This window comes from Octopus sinensis, linkage group LG18 (genome assembly GCF_006345805.1).
Source record: "Octopus sinensis linkage group LG18, ASM634580v1, whole genome shotgun sequence".
In the NCBI taxonomy this organism is placed as follows: domain Eukaryota; kingdom Metazoa; phylum Mollusca; class Cephalopoda; order Octopoda; family Octopodidae; genus Octopus; species Octopus sinensis.
In genome coordinates, this window is record NC_043014.1 from 14658596 (window position 1) to 14679242 (window position 20647).

The 20647-nt window shown below is 39.7% G+C and overlaps 1 protein-coding gene across 2 annotated transcripts in view; it reads right to left on the reverse strand.

Moving 5' to 3' along the window:
• The window catches only part of LOC115221696 (cytoplasmic dynein 2 heavy chain 1-like), a 398382-nt gene that overhangs the window by 197352 nt on the left and 180383 nt on the right, over positions 1–20647 (reverse strand). For both annotated transcript variants that reach the window (XM_036510740.1, XM_029791902.2), the window contains exons 25-27: positions 18329–18461; positions 9703–9933; positions 1719–1832 (exon numbers count right to left, since the gene is read on the reverse strand). In XM_036510740.1, coding sequence (XP_036366633.1) covers positions 1719–1832; positions 9703–9933; positions 18329–18461 — 478 coding nt within the window. The remainder of the gene's footprint in view (positions 1–1718; positions 1833–9702; positions 9934–18328; positions 18462–20647) is intronic.

Below are 20647 nucleotides of genomic sequence, written 5' to 3' on the forward strand. Positions count from 1 at the left end.
ATAGACACCACAGATACTCAGAAAACAGATTCCATCACACTCCAGGGGGAGAAACTAGAAGTAGTTGATAGCTTCTGCTACCTAGGTGACCAACTTAGTAGTCAAGCGATGGTAGGAGGACAAACACAGGCACACAACTACATACATACACACACACACACATATATACACATACACACACGCACACACACACACATATATATATATATACATACGACAGGCTTCTTTCAGTTTCCATCAACCAAATCCACTCACAAGGCTTTGGTCGGCCCAAGGCTATAGTAGAAGACATTTGTCCAAGGTGCCATAAAGTGGAACTGTGTGGTTGAGAAGCAAGCTTCTTACCACTCAGCCATGCCTGCATTTATGGCACACAGCTATGCCTGTGCCTATTATTTACATTTTTATTTCCAGAATTTTTGTTGCTTTTGCAACTTTGTCAATGGATATTGGCTGTCCATTATTGGAGTTCCAATAATGGACAGAGTCAACTTCCATTGACACGATTACAAAAGCAACAAAAATTTTGGAAGAAAAATTAAATATATCTATATCTATAAAAGGCAGGATGTGTGTGAGTGTGTGTGTGTACGCAAATGTACTTTATGCACGTCCACAAATTAGCACACATGTCGCTCCAATTTTAGGAGGACATTGGTCACGACCATGGCTGTGCTTTTGTCAACTTATTTTTCCCGAGGCACCCCTGAATAGCAGTTAAAATAGCTTTTCAACCATAACTTTTACCAATTTTCACGTGGGTGAAATCGGTAAGTTTGCTAACTTGAGTTAAGTCCCCTGTCTTATAGATTAATACACCCAACTACAATGCCTCCAAAAAGAAATTAGACTTGGACTACCTAAGCAATCTCAGTGTAGCAAAAGAGAAAGAGCTGAAGAGACTGACTATCAGCAGAACCATTAGTAAAATATAACGTTTTGAGCTGAAACCTGGCAATAAGAGCTTATGGATATTCCGCCACAAAACATTCAATAATATTGAAGCAGTAACTTTCATAAATCACTCTTTTACTCGTTTCAGTCATTTGACTGCGGCTATGCTGGAGCACTGCTTTTAGTCGAGCAAATCGACCCCAGGACTTATTCTTTGTAAGCCTAGTACTTATTCTATCAGTCTCTTTTGGCGAACCGCTAAGTTACGGGGACGTAAACACACCAGCATCGGTTGTCGAGCGATGTTGGGGGGACAAGCACAGACACACAAACATATGCACACACGCATACATACATATATATATATATATATACACATATATGATGGGTTTCTTTCAGTTTCCATCTACCAAATCCACTCACAAGGCTTTGGTCGGCTTGAGGCTATAGTAAAAGACACTTGCCCAAGGTGCCATGCAGTGGGACTGAACCTGGAACTATGTTGTTGGGAAGCAAGCTACTTACCACACAGCCACTCCAACGCCTAAATCATGGTATAATTTTTGAAGACACTTTCTGAACCCAGTCAACGATGGGTATTTTTGCTAGTAAATGATAAATGGCTGGAAATTGAACCAGTGAGTGTGTTAGATAAGGCATTAAGACAATATGACTCTCCCTAGACAAAACAAAATTTGCTTCAACACACAAGTTCAAATAAAGAATCTTGTAAACCAGATACAAAAATGAAGTAAAGCAAATAATGTTTTCTGAGAAGTAGAGGAGAAAATCAAAATCACAAGAGAATTGGTAAATTGGATTACCTGTGAAGGAAAATTGTTTGGATCAGGTTGTCCTGTCTGGGATTCTTGCAGACATTCTTTCAGTAAGTCTTTCAAGGTCTCTTTCATTTCTGTAGCCAGGCTGTTCATCCACAACTGCAAAAAACACAGACGATTTGAGAACAAAGAAGAATTAGTGGAATAAATTCCATCAGGATTTTAGAATGGAATACACAATGGTAGTGGTGGTGTTGGTGATGGAATTGATAGTGAGGTTGGTTGGTGGTGTTGGAGGTGTTAGTGGAGGTGTTGGTATTGGTAGTAGTGGTGGTGGTGTTGGTGTTGGCAGTGGTGGTGGTGGTAGTGGAGGTGGTGATGCTTACCATGGTGAGTGAATCTGGTGTGGTGATAACCAGGGAGGTGGCTGTGAATGGGGCGATGGCTAAGGAAGTGCTCATCACTACCACTAACCTCCCCCTCCTGATTATCATCATTCTCACCACTACCACCACCACCACCTCTACCACCACATATATGTATGTGTGCGTGTGTATGCATGTATATATATATATATAAATATATATACTCTTACTCTTTACTCTTTTACTTGTTTCAGTCATTTGACTGTGGCCATGCTATAGCACCACCATTAGTCAAGCAAAACGACCCCAAGACATATTCCTTGGAAGCCTAGTACTTATTCTATTGGTCTCTTTTGCCGAACTGCTAAATCAGCCCCTTTTGCTATTATTCCCAGGGTACCTATGATGACAGGTATTGTTTTAGTCTTCAGGTTCCACATTTTGCTAATTTCTATTTCAAGATCTTTATACTTGCTCAGTTTTTGGTAGGTCTTGACAGATACGTTTATATCGATTGGGACAGTCATATCAATGAGGAGGCATGATTTTTGTCTGAAGTCTTTCAATATGATGTCTGGCCTATTTGCATCTAACTTTCTGTCAGTTTGAATGGTGAAGTTCCAGAGGAGTGAGATGTGGTCATTTTCAAGCACTGGAGGTGGTTTGTGTTCCCACCAGTTTTTTTCATGGGGCAAATCCAGGTTTTTGCAGATTACCCAGTGAATATATTGTGCAGCTCTATCATGCCTGTTGAGATACTCTGTAGGTGCTAGAAGGCTGCACTTGGAGACAACATGATCAATGGTTTCATTTTGTTTTTGACATACACGACATGTTGGGCTACTGCCGTTCTTTAATATGTTGGCCTGGTAGTTTCTCATTGGTAAGCATTGATCTTGAGCTGCTATGAGAAACCCTTCTGTTTTAAGCCAGAAACCATTAGCCATTGATGGGTAAGGGCTTTGTCAACATCGGCATTATTTGTTCTCTTTGGGTATTTGACATTGAGAGGTTTTCCTAGCCATTTATCATTCAGAATAGCTAAGGCAGCAGTTTTAGCACGAGTTTTCATGTGCTTAGCTTTTCCTGCGCTTGTTTCTTGTATGTCTAATTCCGGAATTTGTTGTATTTGAAATTCACTTAGATATTCCTTTGCCTGTTTTGTTAATGAATATGATGCTTTCTTGTTTTCATGCTTTGATACAAGTTTTAACATCCAGTCCTCAGAGTTTTTCAGGAAGGGGTCTAGGCCAATTGTGGCAATCTTCATTGTTAATGCTAGTTGTAAAAGTCCACGGCTTTCTTCTTCTTCTTCCTCCTCCTCCTCCTCTTCCTCCCCTCCCCTCTTCTTCTTCTTCTTCTTCTCATTATTATTATTATTATTAGCATTATTATTAACCTGCTACCCACATAATTCCTAGCAGGAATAAGACTAGACCAGAGGCAAACCAAACTAATCATATCGAAGTAAATATCAATATCATAAAATCAGGTTATGGTTAAAGCGATCTTGCAGCAATGGAGAGACAGAAGAGAGAAAATCAGCTTTGGGAGGTTCAACTTTGTATACAGGACCTGGGGTGAAGTTTTGAGACAAGTGTTTTTTGGAATTATAGTATGTCTTATACTGCCAGTAAATACGGTACATAAACTGAGACCCTTGATATTGAAAATGTTGGGAACCACAAGAACAGATCATGAAAAAAATAAAAGCAAAACAAAAATAATACTGACAGGATTTGAACCCAGAACATTGAGGTATGTAACCCAAGAAGTATGGCAAGACAATTCAGTCTGGTTGTGTCTGAAATAGCACAGACAGCTGGTAATTATTCTAACAGTAAATGCTGTTTACAGTGAGTTTATCATTAGAAGTCTACCGTTACACCAGCAGCCTCTGTAATACTTTAATACTTGCGAAATATAAAAAATCTTGATGGAATTGAGTGGAAGCTAAGTGCTAAAGATTAATGTGTATCAGAGAAAGGAGAGAAAAAGACAAAGAAAGGAAAAGGAGAAAATTATTCGCTGTTTCAAGAGATCTTATTGAAGGCAGCTTCTGGATTTGAAAGAGTTAATGTGGCGGTAGCGTTAATACCGATTTCTTTTGCACTAGGCACAATGCCAATTCTTATATTGGGAAAGGATGTAGCCAGTCGTATTGACTGCAGCAGAAGCTCATCTGGAATTGAAGCAAAAGCAGATAATAATAATAACAACAACAGAGTCTCTGTTTAATGTATTTAGTCCAGATGTCTGCTAGTTCTGCTGTTTTACAACCTCCACGTGTCTACATAATGATAACATGCGGTTGTTGTTATTTAACTGCTGTCAATAAATGACTATGCTGCAGCATACAGAACAATGTGATAGCGATGATGATGGTGATAGTATTGATAGTGGTGGTGGTGGTGGCGCTATAACAATGATGATGGTACTGATGGTGATGATGGCAATGAAGATGATGATGATGGAGGTGATGATGTTGAATATAATGTTTGATTTCTCTTGAGCCGTACTATTCCATGTTGTATAAGTGGGTGAAATATAATTGGCCAATGGAAATATTCGCAAAATAAAGTCGATACAGATAACAGTGGATCTAGTTTTTAAAGCCAACTAGTAAAAGTAGCAGGTGGGATGGTCATGGTTGTATTGCCTTTTATTATAAATTTACTATTATACCAGTCATGACATGGGGATAAATGAACAAAAACAATGATTAGATAGTTGCTTGATCTGCTATATATAGCAGCTGGCAACCTCAGCATCTTCCTTAACCCTTTCAATACCAACCCGGCTGAAACCAGCTCTGACTCCATCATACAGATGTCTTGTTTTCATAAGTTTTGAATTAAAATCTTGCACCAAACCTTAGTCATAATTTATGTTCCTAACACTAGCTGAATGATAACTAAGGTATTTTACTAAATTCTTTGTTATATTTAAAGTAATTGAAAGAAACACAGAGCATCTCAAAATAAATACAGTAATGAAAGGGTTAAAATGTGGACTAAATGTCAGACATTATATTAGACAAGCTTCTCTGATTAAGGTTTTAGAATATGACCTTTAAGCTAAGTATTGAGAAGAAGACCCATCAAGCCAAGTAAAATTACAGTCATGGCAGATACTAGTGACATGCAAAAGGCACCTGTGCCGGTGGAACGTAAAAGCACCCATGACAGTCTCAGAGTGGTTGGCATTAGGAAGGGCATCCAGCTGTAGAAACCAAACCAGAACAGATAACTGGGGTCTGGTGCAGCTGTCTGGCTAACCAGTCACAGTCAAACTGTCTAACCCATGCCAGCATGGAAAACAGATGTTAAATGATGATGATGATGATACATGATAATTGCCTCATCTTGTCAGATAATAACCGTTTCATGTTATGATAGTGAGATATCTTGATGCCAATGGATTTAAATGGCAAAAGCTCATACAACTCTTTTATCACTCCCTTGGCTGCCATAGTAGGTTCCAGTGACAAGCAGTGCCATTGGAACCTATTTTGGTACTATTTCAACTGCAAGTTTTATGCTAGAGTACCGTTCTTCTAGAAAAGCTGCCTTCCCCATGGCTTTGTTAAAAACAATGGGAATCTCGTCTACACCTGGGGTATCTATGCCATAGATGGGACCCTGACAGGTATTACCATTCTGGGTCAGAATGGACCTGACAGTAATGACAATTAAGGGGTGACTACACACTCCCCACAGCTTCAGAATTCCTGAACTGGAGTCTCTCTGCTGGATGCAGTTTTGTGTATGTATGTATTCATGTGTGTGTGCAAGCATGCATGCATGTATGTATATGCGTATGCATGCATATATATGTAGTATGAATGCAATATGTATGTACAGAGTGCAGTGAATAAACTGTTGTCTAAATTACGCAAAAATGAAAATAACACTGACATCTCATTTTAACAGACATATTTACCAAAATTACACAAAAATATCTTGAAATACTAAAGAGTAAATTTATTCAATAAAATCACTATTGGCTTCAAGCACTGCCTCCAGATGGCTTCGGGATCTCCTGCAACTCTTCTGGATGATCTCCTTCTTTAAGTTGGTGAATGCGGCCATACTCCTTACCTTCAGTTCATCTTTGGTGTTACAAGGAGTTTTGTTGGTCTCTTGCCCAACTGCACCCCACACATAGTAATCAAGGGAGTTACAGTCTGGGGAGTTAGGCGGCCAGATGTTAGGGGTGATGTGGTCGCAGAAATTGTTTGATAGCCATGACTAGCTTCTCCTGCTTGTGTGGAATGGTGTAGAGTGCTGTTACCAGACCTAGGGTCTTCCAGCAGCCACCTTTCTTAATTAACCCAGGGCAGCACTGCCCCCTCCAGGTACTTGATGTAGGCCTCTGTGTTGAGTCTGATGCCGTGTGGAAAGATAAATGGAGGCATAACATCACTATCACTAGTGATCACTCTAAACATCATGATGTTGACTGGATGTTGATTTTTATCACTCTCATACATGTCCTCAGATTGCACTGTCTTCAGATTGACACCCAAATACTCTGAAGTGTTCATATTCGAGCTTCTGGCACAAATACCAAGCAGTACAGCATGTTACTCTCAAATTTCTCGGAGAGTGAATTGCGTCATGGTGCTGTTTCTCTCACAGACAGTGCCCAACTGACCCTACTCTACTGTGTAGTCAACAAAATCAAAAACAAACAATGCGCATGCACGAAATTAAAAGTATAAAATGGCACAATTTACCCATCACACCCTGTATGTATGTATGTATGTATGTATGTGTGTGTGTATGCATTTATGTATGTATATATGTAGTATGAATGCAATATGTATGTATGCGTGCATCTAATATGAATGCTATATGTATATGTATGTATGTATATATGTGTGCAAAGAAGAGATATCAAGCTGAATAAAATCGTTGTCGTGGCAGATACTGGTGCCATGCAAATGGCACCCATGCCAGTGGTATGTAAATGCACCTGTTACACTCTCAGAGCGGTTGGCATTAAGAAGGGCATCCAGCTGTAGAAAACCATGCCAAATTAGACTGAAGTCTGGTGCAGCCCTTGCCAAACCATCCAGTGTGGTTGTGTTTGTCCCCTACCACCACTTGACCATCGATGTTGGTGTGTTTACATCTCTGTAACTTAGTGGTTCAGCAAGAGAGACCAATAAAATAAGTTATAAGTGCTGGGGTTAATTAATTCGACTATAAATTCTTCAATGTGGTGCCCCAGCATGGCCACAGTCTAATGACACACACACAAACACGAATATAGCTGCATGTATGTGTTTGTCTCCTGTCCATCACTAGATAATTGGTGTTTGTTTGTTTACATTCTGTAACTGAGTAGTTCAGCCTAAGAGACTGACAAAATAAGTACCAGACTTAAAAAACAAAACAAACAAATACAGAACTCCTGGGGTGGCTCTGACTGAAACAAGTAGAATACAAGAAAGAAAGCCTTCCGTGCAATGCTCCAATGACTGCCCTAATAGCAACAAATATTGATTAAGTAATTGATTGAAATTAATGATGTTATTGCAACAGCTGTGTTCTATCATAACTGGACATTAGAACACAGTAACACGAATGTGGAGTGTACTACTAGATATAAGGAAACCAGGCCAGAAACACAAGTCAATGTGGAATGAGATAACCTCTATATGGTCAAGCAAGCTACTAGAAATAGCAGCTGAATCTCTGTCAAATGCCATTCCATTGTATTAACCCTTTTGGTAGTGACCCACCTGAAACTGTTTCTCATCATCATCATTGTTTAGCGTCCGTTTTCCATGCTTGCACGGGCTGGACAGTTCGACCGGGCTCTGGGAAGCCAGGAGGCTGCACCAGGCTCCAGTCTGATCTGGCAGTGTTTCTACAGCTGAATGCCCTTCCTAATGCCAACCACTCCGTGAGTGAAGTGGGTGCTTTTTACGTGCCAGGGGAGCCTGGCATCAGCCACGATCGGTTTTTATGTGCCACAGGCACAGAAGCCAGGCAAGGTGGCGCTACAAACACCCATCAAAATTCCCTGTTAATTTCTGTTCCAAATACCAGATTCAAAGATTTTTTACTGTTTAATTGTTGGAGTCTTTAGACTGCAGCCCTGCTGGAGCACTGCCTTAAAAGGTTTGGGCACTGCTTTGAAACGGTTGGGCGAACAAATTGACCCCGGTACTTATTCTATCAGGCTTGTCTGGGAATGTAAACAAAAACCACATTGTCAAACAGTGGTGGTGGACAAATGCAAACACACAGACATACACACATGCACACACACACATGCATGTATATATGTCATCATCATCATGAATTAATTGGATGGTTTGAAAAGAACTGATGAGCTGCAAGACTGCATCAAGCTCCAATGTCATCATTGGCATGGTTTCTCTGGCCGGACACCCTTTCAAACACTAACTATTGGGTTGTCCGGAAAGTTCATGCTGATTTATAGTAGCTTACCTTTCGACTTATTTTAGAACATGGTTGAGTCCATAAAATAGGATTTGACTACACCTTCATTTAGAGCATAGTTTCAGTTATCTTTTCGTGGAAGAAGGTTTATGTTCCTATAACCTGTGTTAATTCTGTAACCCTTTAAAATCTAAGATAAGAAAGTTCATTTTCGGCACTTGATGCTTTTCTTTTTCCGTAAAGAGAAAAATGCCTCACAAGCAACCAAAGAAATATGCACAGTTTACAGTGATGTTTCTTTATCTGAAAGAACTGTACGGAAGTGGTTCGCAAAGTTCCGAGCTGGAGATGGTAGCCTTATTGATAAAGAGCGATCAGGCAGACCATCCACTACAGATGATGACCAAATCAAGTCATTAATTGAGAATAACCCACATTGCACAACCCGAGAATTGGCAGAAAGCCTCAACCTATCAAAATCCATTGTTCCTGAGCACCGGGTAAAGCTTGGGTAATGGCAAGTATGTATTGACCTTTTTCTTTCCTTTAAAAATCGGCACAAACTTTCCGGACAACCTGACACTTTACAGAGTGTAGTAAGCACTTTTACATAGTGCCAGTAGCAACAAAATTGTTATATGACATACAACACAAAAAAAAAGGGGGAAAAGGAAGAAGTAGAAGCTCCCACTACTAAGAGGAAATATTTGAGAAGGGAAGGTGGAGACAGGTGGCTTTATGCCAGGTGTTGAAAGGCTAAAGTTTGATAAAGGACAAGCACAGGTGTCTTGCTATAAGAGGAGATAAAAGGAAAGTAGTGATGGGATGTTAGAGTATAATTCTCAAGGTACAAGAAGGTGAGCATAAGGAAGAACACATTCGGTTGATCATGGGAGGGATGAGAGAGTGGATGCTTTCATAAGAGTTGGCTGGATATGGCTGGTTTAAATGTTAACCCCTTCTTTACTGACCCGGCTGAAACCGCCTCTGGCTCTGTAGTACAGATGTCTTGTTCTCATAAGTTTTGAATTAAAATCTTCCACCAAACGTTAGTCACAATTTATGCTCCTAACTCTAGCGTAATGACAACAAAGTTATTTTACTAAATTCTTTGTTATATTTAAAGTAATTGAAAGAAACACAGAGCATTTCAAAATAAATATGGTAATGAAAGGGTTAAAGGGTTAATAGTGATGTAATAACAAAAAAAACCCAACGAAACCAAAAAGAATATAAGATATAACAAACCTCAACATCAGTGGTGATGAGAACTTGTTGACGAAGTGGTACCACCTCCCCATGCAATGACCTCATGGCAAGAATCTGGCTACAGTCATCATTAAACTTGACAGTATGAATACCAGCAAACAATTTCTTCAGGTGTGTTTGGATTACATCAGGCTTAGTGGACTGGCCAAGAATCTCCAGCAGGTCCTCGTCCCCAATGAAATAAAAACGGGGAAATGAGGACCTCTTTTCCTGGAAATTGAAAAGCAAAATATAATTAATCATACGTGTGTGTGCATACATGTGTGTGTGCATACGTGTGTGTGTGTGTGTGTATATGTATGTATGTATGTAAGTATGTATGTATATATCCATACATATGCATGTATGTATATGTATGTATGTGTGTATATATATATATACAAATACACACACACACAAATATAAAGATAAATGATAGAAAATGGAATTAATATTCATTATTTAAAATCACTATAATTGTTTCAACATAATCTTACAGCTTTAGTACATTGGGGAAATGTTGTGTAATCCTTATTCCACTGTATGATGACATCAGATAGCCAGTAGCTGTAAACAAGCTTTTTACCTGAATCTTACTTAACACCCACACATATAGAGTCATCATCATCATCATCGTTTAACGTCCATTTTCCATGCTAGCATGGGTTGGTATGTTCTATCGGGGTCTGGGAAGCCAGGAGGCCTCACCAGGCTCCAGTCTGATCTGGCAGTGTTTCTACAGCTAGATGCCCTTCCTAACGCCAACCACTCCATGAGTGTAGTGGGTGCTTTTTATGTGCCATGGGCACAGGTGCCAGAGGAAGCTGGCAAATGGCCACAATTGGTTGGTTCTTTCTATGTGTCACCAGCACGGATGCCTGTCAAGGCAGCGCTGGCATCGGCCACATCCAGATGGTGCTTTTTACGTGCCACCAGCACGAGTATCACAACTACAATTTCCATTTGATATTTATTTTGATGTTGACGTACTTGACTCAATAGATCTCCTCAAGCAGAGCAGGTCACCCTACGATCCAAGGTTAGCATAGCAGGCCGTTCTGCGAGCCATGAACTCACTTCATTTGTCGGGTCTTCAAAGTCACAGCATATCTCAGAGGTCTCGGTCTTTCGTCATTGCCTCTGTGAGGCCCAACGTGCCACCAGAACGGGTATCACAACTACAATAACCATTTGATTTTTGATTTATATTTTTGATGTTTGATATTTATTTTTGATTTTTAATTTTGAGTTTTAATATTGATTTTTGATGTTTATTTATTATTAGGATTTTAAAAAATTTTAATTTTGATTTTTCTAAATTTAATTATTTAATCGTTACAGTTGAAAAGGTCTCAAAATGACCGAAACCAGTACTGAAATTTTTTTATAAAATTATTTTAGCATTTTCTATCTTGGCTTGTTTTTTCATATATTTATATATACTAGCAGTATCGCCCGGCGTTGCTCGGGTTTGTAAGGGAAATAACTATATAAGCATTTTTAGAGATGTAAAGTATAATAGCCATCTCAATATGGCTAACCACAAAGGGGGGGGGGTGTTACTGTAGCTTTTTACGTTCTGAGATTTAATAATAAATTTTTAGAGAGTTATATATGCCAAAAATGCATTAAAAATGGGAAAAATTGATGGTAAATTTTTTTTAAATCGTAGACTCATTGTAGATGCGCGCTAATACCCAGAAGGGCTCGATATGAATCACGACTATAAGATACCCGGTTTTGGTTAAACTGCACCGCAAAATGTGGGAGTAGTTAGGAATCTAAATCATAGGAGACAGACAGCACACAACCTCACTTTTATATATAAAGATATGTAAACAGAAACTGTAAACATTATCAATACAACATAATTTATGTTCATTATTAAGTGTTGTAAAGCTGTGGTTCTTTATCCAGGGAATTCCCTTTAAACACAGCATACATCAAAGGTAGGCAAAATGAAATTGCTTTGAAAGAGAGTGACAGATAATGATATTCCACAATCATCTCTGCTATTCGGTGTCACACACATCTGCCTATGAAACAACTTGCTTTGCCAGCTAGAGGTATGTATAAAAATAGCATAAAAGCTAGTTGCTGATGTGCAAAGGTGTTGCACAAAGAAAATATAATTAGAATTTGTGCTTGAAGCAGCCTAAATAATGTAAACATTAACAATATGACATACTTAATGTGTATGTATGTTATTAAACGCGATACGTCCTTAAGGAGGTGGGGTCTTTGTTGGACAAAACAAAAATGCACATTCATTAAGTATATGTCATAATTGATAATATATATCATCATCATCATCATCATCATCATCGTTTAGCGTCCGCTTTCCGCGCTAGCACGGGTTGGACGGTTTGACCGGGTCTGGGAAGCCAGGGGCCGCACCAGGCTCCAGTCTGAATCTGGCAGAGTTTCTACGGCTGGATGCCCTTCCTAACGCCAACCACTCCGTGAGTGGATTGGGTGCTTTTTACGTGCCACCTGCACAGGGGCCGGAGGGTCCGGCATCGTCACGATCGGTTCGAGCATTTTAACGTGTCAGCGGCACGGGGGCAACGAGGTCCGGGTACTTTGGGGATCGGGGTACTTTGGGGATCCAGGGTACTTTGGGGATCCGGGGTACTTAGAATGGGTAGGGGGTATGTGGAATTGCTGCAGAAAGCAGCCCGGGTCTTTGTAGTCACAGCATTTATCGTCATTGAGTAACGTAATTAGGTAGAGGAAAGAAATACAGATATTCTAGAGTTGAGTTGGGAGGGGGGGGGTCCAGTTGAGGCGGGTAATATAGGGGAGCAACCAGTGGGGAAGGTTGGGGTAAGGAGGAACGATGGCAGAAGGGGTTGGTGAAAGTTCCTAAGAAGTAAAAACGTAGGATATTACGAGGCGGGAGGGTACTAAAGGGGATGGTCGGAATGAGGCAGTGTCAGGAGGAAGCGTAAGATCGGTGGGCAGTTGATGAGCTATGGCGCTAGCAGCTTGTTTTCACAGGAAGCATATGGGGAGAAGGGTAGAAGGGGTAGTGGGGGGAGGGAGTAGGGCGTACCCGGTGTAGATGAGTAAGGCGTATCCGGTGTGTAGATGTGAGAACAGGGTATACTGGTATTGGTGGTGGTGGGGGGTGAGAACAGTGTTCAGCGGTATTGGTGGTGGTGGTGGTGAAAACAGAGTTCACGGTATATTGGTGGGGGGTGAGAACAGTGTTCATCGGTATTGGTGGTGGGGGTGGGGGGGGGCGGGAAACGCCAATGGGGAAAGAGGGAAGAGATGGGATTACGGCTTGAGGTAGCCTAAGGTTAAATTTTGTAGAGAGAGAGATAGGAAAGATAAATCAAGTTATGGCGAAGGCTTGAAAGTAGCCTAAAAAGGTTAAATTTTCGTAACAATGTATGAATAAACGTAGTAACAACGAATAAAAATAGTAAGATAAATTTTTAAGAACTTGCTGCGGGCATCGATCGAGAGTTGAAATTGAAGAAGAAAGTAAGTTGAATTGGGAATTTAAATTGCAGAATCGTAATGGTAATGGCGATTTTCAAGTTTTAGCATAAGAAGAAGAAGAGGAGGAAAAAGACCGCCAATGGCGGAAAGATGGGAAGAGATGGGATTACGGCTTGAGGTAGCCTAAGGTTAAATTTTTGTAGAGAGAGAGATAGGAAAGATAAATCAAGTTATGGCGAAGGCTTGAAAGTAGCCTAAAAAGGTTAAATTTTCGTAACAATGTATGAATAAACGTAGTAACAACGAATAAAAATAGTAAGATAAATTTTTAAGAACTTGCTGCGGGCATCGATCGAGAGTTGATATATATTTATTATTTGAGGGAATAAAATACAAACTTACAAGGAAAAAATTCAATTTAGAAATCATCATCATCGTTTAACTTCCGTTCTCCATGCTAGCAAGGGTTGGACAGATACTAAATACTAAATACTAAATCAAATTTCACACAATATAATATCTATATATAAAATAATATTATATATAATTTTCTAGATGGTGTAATTTAATTGTTCATTTTGAATTGATAAAAGATGGGTTTTTTTCTAATTTTTTACATCATCATCATCATCATCATTTAACGTCCGTTCTCCATGCTAGCATAGGTTGGACGGTTCGACCGGGGTTCTGGGAAGCCAGAAGGCTGCACCAGGCTCCGGTCTTATCTGGCAACGTTTCTACAGCTGGATGCCCTTCCTAACGCCAACCACTCCGTGAGTGTAGTGGGTGCTTTTTACGTGCCACCTGCACAGGTGCCAGGCGAGGCTGGCAACGGCCACGGTCAGATTGGTGTATTTTATGTATTTTACATATATATATATATATATATATATTACTCATAGTCTTTACTCTTTTACTTGTTTCAGTCATTTGACTGCGGCCATGCTAGAGCACCACCTTTAGTCAAGCAAATTGACCCCAGGACTTATTCTTTGTAAACGCAGTACCTATTCTATCGGTCTCTTTTGCCGAACTGCTAAGTTACGGGGACGTAAAACCGGCATCGGTTATCAAGCGATGTCGGGGGGACAAACACAGACACACAAACATATATATATATATATATATATATATATTATATATATATATATACATACATATATATATATATATATATATACATACATATATATATATATATAACATACATACATACATACATACATATATATATATATATATATATATATATACACTTGCGTCAGAAATTAATTAGCACTTCTCAAATTTCTACATTAAATAGGTTAAATCAATTAACCTATGAGCTGTTCAAAACGTCTTACGCGATGAGAAAACTTAGTATGGTGTGATTTCGGTCCTTGCGAGGCGCTACCTATATCTATTAAACAAAGGAAGATTTGTCTGCATCCGCACTCCAAGTTGTTGTTGCACTGCTATGTCAACATCATAAGGGTGTAGACTCTCAAACTGCTCTGCAAACAAAGTTACGTCATCGTTCTGCGCAACAGTGAACTCGCAACAAAGCAATAGTTCGAGATATGGCCAGTAGCTGACAGCACATACCTTGAGTGAAGAGCAAATCAAGGGTGCTAATTAATTTCTGACGGTAGTGTATATATATGTACATATATACGACGGGCTTCTTTTCAGTTTCTGTCTAACAAATCCACTTAAGAATCTATGCGAACCAAAGCCTTGCGAGCAGATTTGGTAGATAGAATCTGAAAGAAACAAAACATCATGTGCATGCATGTGTGTACACATGCTTGTGTGTGTGTGGTGTGGATGTGTGTGTATGTGTGTGTGTTGTGTGCATGTGTGTGCACGTGCATATGTGTATGCATGCGTGAATGTGTGCTTGTATGTATATTTGTGTGTGTGTGTGTGTTTCTGTCTCCTTGCCTTGACATTGCATGATAGTTGTGAACTAGTGTCACGTTATGCAATCTTTTGTGAAGAACGCATGTTTGGCCTTGGGAAAACATAAGCTTCCTTGGAAACAGGTGAGAGTTGGTGACAGGAAGGGCATCCAGTCGGAAAAAAATCCACCTCAACAAATTCCATTTGATCCATGTCAGCATGAAAAATCATCATCATCATCGTTTAACGTCCACTTTCCTTGCTAGCATGGGTTGGAAGATTTGACTGAGGACTGGCGAACCAGAGAGCTGCACCAGGCTTCAATCAGATCTGGCAGAGTTTCTACAGCTGGATGCCCTTCCTAACGCCAACCACTCCAAGAGTGTAGTGGGTGCTTTACGCACCACCGGCACGAGGGCCAGTCAGGCTGTACTGGCAACAGCCATGCTCAAATGATGTTTTTTACGTGCTCCCTGCACAGGAGCCAGTCTAGCGACACTGGCAATGACCTTGCTTGAATGCTTTTTCACGTGCCACCGGCACAAGTGCCAGTAAGGCGACACTGGTAACGATATATGTTAAAATGATGATGATGACAATGACGATGATGATAATGACAATGATAATTCTATTTACTGAAAGTCAATAATGATCCAGATAATTCTATTTAAAAACCAATCATAATCCAGATAATTATATTTAAAAATCAACTATCATGCACACATATCTATTTTAAATCAATTTATATTCTAGACAATTTTTATTTTTATTTCAAGCCAATTATTATTCAGTTAATTTGATTTAAAAATCAATTATCATGTAGGTAATTTTATTTATTTGAAGCCAATTATCATCCAGATAATTATATTTATTTCAAATTAGCAATCATCCAACGAACTGAAGTGCACCAGAGCACTTTACAATTAGCTAATAATAATAATAATAATAATAATCATCATTGTTATCTTCCTCCTCCTCATCTTGTTCTCATCATCATCATCATTTTAGCATCCACTTTTCTATGCTTGGAGTTTATTGAGGCAGATTTTGTATAGCTGGGTGCCCTTCCTATCACCACCATTACCCATTTCCAAACAAAGTAATATATCTGCCCATGGCCAGACATATTTTCATGGAATACTGCAAATGGATGACATTCATTTACAAAATTATGTGATATCAAGACAAGGAGACACAAATGAACACACACACACATATAGTTCAACCCATACCAGCATGGAACATCATCATCATCATCATCGTCATTTAACGTCCACTTTCCATGCTGGCATAGGTTGGATGGTTTGATTGAGGGTTGGTGAGCCAGAAGGCTGCACCAAGCTCCAATCCAATCTGGCAATGTTTCTACAGCTGGATGCCCTTCCTAATGCCAACCACTCCAAGTGTGGCGGGTGCTTTTTACATGCCACTGGCATGAGGGCCAGTCAGGTGGTACTGGCATCAGCCATGCTTGAATGGTGCTTTTTATGTGCCACTGGCATGGGGGCCAGTCAGGCGGCACTGGCAAAGACCACGCTCAAAAGGTGCTTTTTACATGCCACTAGTATGGGACCAGTCAGCTGGCACTGGCGTCAACCATGCTCAAATGGTACAGTTTACATGCCACTGGCACGGGTGCCAATCAGGCGCTATTGTCATTTGCCCCAACAATGACTTCACTTGCCTCTTCTCAAGCGCAGTTTATTGCCCAATGATTTGAGGGTACTCTTAAATGGGCTGGTAACACTGCACTGGCATAGGCGACGATTACAGTCTCACTTGGCTTGCCAGGTCTTCTGAAACACAGCATATCTCCAAAGGTCTCAGTCACTAGTCATCGCCTCAGTGAGGCCCAATATTCGAAGGTTGTGTTTCACTACCTCATCCCAGGTCTTCTTGGGTCTACCTCTTCCACAGGTTCCCTCAACTACTAGGATGTGACACTTTTTCACTCAGCTGTCCTCATCTATATGCAACACATGAACATACAAGTGCAGTCATCTCTCTTGCACACCACATCTGATGCTTCTTATGCCCAACTTTTCTCTCAGGGCGCTTACACTCTGTCGTGTATGCACACTGACATTACACATCCAGCGAAGCATACTAGCTTCATTTCTTGCAAGCTTACGCATGTCCTCAGCAGTCACAGCCCATGTTTCACTGCCATGTAGCAAGGCTGTTCACACACATGTATCATACAGTCTACCTTTTACTCTGAGCAAGAGACCCTTTCTCACCAGCAGAGGTAGGAGCTCTTTGAACTTTGCCCAAGCTATTCTTATTCTAGCAGCTACACTCTTAAAGCAACCACCCCCACTACTAACTTGATCACCTAGGTAATGGAAACTATCAACTGCTTGTAGTTTTTCCCCCCGGAATGTGACAGAGGCTGTTTTCTGCACATTTTCAGTGTTCATTGCCCCTGAGCATTTGTCACACACAAAATCTATCTTCCCAGTTAGCCTTCCTTTGATATTGCTGTACCTCTTATGTGTCCATAGCTTACACTGGGTACATCTTATGGGGTTTCTACCTATGCCTTTTCTACAGATCAAGCAGGGCCACCTACCTGAAGGGATTTGTGGTCTGTCTACATTCCTACTCATTAAGACTTGGTTTTTGCTAGACTGACTCCAAGGTCCTTCGATTCTAGACCTTGCTTCCACACCTGAAACTTCTCCTCCAGTTCTGATAGTGACTCAGCTATTAGAACAAGGTCATCAGCATAGAGAAGCTCCAAGGGGCATCCTGTCTTGAATTCCTCCATTATTGTTTATCTTTGGCTAGGTAATTCTCCTGCAGCTGTCTTACCAGAAATATAGCATCAGTGGTGCTTTTCCCTGGCACAAATCCAAACTGCATTGACAATGATGATGGATGGATAGATTATGGACTTCTTTCAATTTCTGTCTCACAAATAAATCCACTCATATATATATATATATAAGTTATTTTTCATTAAACATAACAAGTCTGGAAAGCTTCTGATACTACCCCATAATATTAAATAATATAACAACAATATAATAGTGCTGCCTTGACTGGTTTTTATGCTGATGGTACGTAAAAAGCACCCACTACACTCTCAGAGTGGTTGGCATTAGGAAGGGCATCCAGCTGTAGAAACACTGCCCGATCAGATTGGGGCCTGGTACAGCCTCCTGGATTCCCAGACCCCAGTCGAACCATCCAACCCATGCCAGCATAGAAAACGGAGGTTAAACGATGATGATGATGATGATGAATATAACAATAAAAACAAAAAGAGAGGAAAACAAAACGGTATAAAAACCTCTAAGAATTCATTGAGTGCTTTCTGGCATCTCTGCAGTTGGTCCACCATTGTCTTTAACTGATCACAAAGTCCTACTCGGTTTGCAAGCGAAACATAACGACGATCTCGCTGTATGTCCGTCATAATGGCTCTGCCAAAATATAACATTTTAAAATGTGAGATGAGACTAGTTTGTATAAAAAACAAATTTTAATTAACAGAGTAAATATTTCAAAATCATGGACCTCTATTAGAGATCCGAAATCTGGACATCATCAGAGATTTGGTGATATGTATGTCTTAGAAGTAGGAAGCAAGGAAAAGAGCAATAACACTAGAATCTTAATGAAATATCTAGAAGGAGTGGCTGTGTGGTAAGTAGCTTGCTTACCAACTACATGGTCCCAGGTTCAGTCCCACTGTGTGGCACGTTAGGCAAGTGTCTTCTACTATAGCTTCAGGCCGACCAAAGCCTTGTGAGTGGATTTGGTAGACGGAAACTGAAAGAAGCCTGTTGTTTTATATATGTATATATATGTGTGTGTGTATATGCTTGTGCATCTGTGTTTGTCCCCCCAATATCGCTTGACAACCGATGGTGGTGTGTTTACGTCTCCGTAACTTAGCAGTTCAGCAAAAGAGACTGATAGAATAAGTCTTGGGGTTGATTTGCTCGACTAAAGGCAGTGTTCCAGCATGGCCAGAGACAAATGACTGAAACAAGTAAAAGAGTAAGGTGCAGGTATAGGTGTGAGGCATGGTTCCAAGTTCAATCCCACTTCATGTCACCTTGGACAAGTGTCTTCTACTACAGCCCCAGGCTGATCAAACTAAAAGCAATTTGTCGTAGTGTGTGTGTGTGTATAAGGAATTTTCTTCTTGATATTCAGAGAACTGCTTCACAAAGATCATCATTCCATGCGGGCATAAGCTGGTCATTTTGAGAGGATTCACTGAATTTAAGAACCATGTCTCGCTCTAACATTTCATTTTGGCTTGGTTTCTATGACTGGATACCCTTCCTAATGCTAATTACTTCAAAGATTGTACAGTAGGGGGACATCAATAGAAGTGATGTGCTTTCTTGCTTGTTTCGTGCTCTTGGACGATGGAGGTGGAGTCATTTCAGGTTAGTAGTGGTCTCAGAGACATCATGATGTATAAAGCCAATCAGATCCACCAGAATTCTCCATTGTTGGTGGTTCTGTGCCAGATACTCTGCATCCTCCAAAATGGCGTTAAGCCTCCGGAGATCTTTCACATTCACTTCTAGCCATTTGGTGCAGGGCCTGCTATAAGTGATTGTTGCTACATGAATTGTAAAACTAAAAACTTCTTCAAGTTAGTAGAGAGAGAAGCTGTTTTAGGCAAGGTTTTGATAGGATAACGTATGATATAAGGGACAGAAAAAGGCTTGTTGTTGTAGAGATGTTACATGGCCACCACTCATTATATGAAGGTGAGAACTGATGGGATGAAAGCAAAAGGACAGGTGAAAATAGAAAAAAAATTAAATTAGAAAAGGAGAAAACAAACGTGTCAAGTAGAAGAAAAACAAAGATTAAAATTAAGATGCTTTTGCTAAATTATAAAAAGATAATTAAATAGCATTTATTTTCCAGAAAATAACCATAAAAGCAAAACAGGTATATGATGTAATTTATATAATATTATCAACAAATATAAAATTTTTATGTAAAAATTCATCCATTAAAATAAAATTTCCTTTTTGTTCGGAAAAACAAAACATTAAAAAATTGCATTACTGTCAAAAAACAATAATATTTTCACAAGCTTTGCTGTAATCAAAGCCAATTTCAATCGTACTTTGATCAGCGTTGATATCAAAATTACACTCTTCAAAATTGCCTTCCCTCTTTCCATTACCGAAATCTAATATTTCGTTTATTAGTCTATTTCCTAATAAGTCATATATTTATTGCTTCCTCATTTTCATAATAGATTTCTTTTTATGTAATTGTAAAATACAAATAGGAAGAAAGAATTGTATATCAAAGAAAGATAAAACAAAAATCTCGGCTAATATATCAAGTTTAGAAGCAGAGAATAACAAAAAAAAAAACAAAAAAAATGTTGGAGTGGCTGTGTGGTAAGTAGCTTGCTTACCAACCACATGGTTCCAGGTTCAGTCCCACTGCATGGCACCTTGGGCAAGTGTCTTCTACTATAGCCTCGGACCGACCAAGCCTTGTGAGTGGATTTGGTAATCGGAAACTGAAAGAAGCCTGTCGTATATATGTATATATATATATATATATATATATATATATATATATATATATATATATATATGACCTCAGTCAAATTGTCCAACCC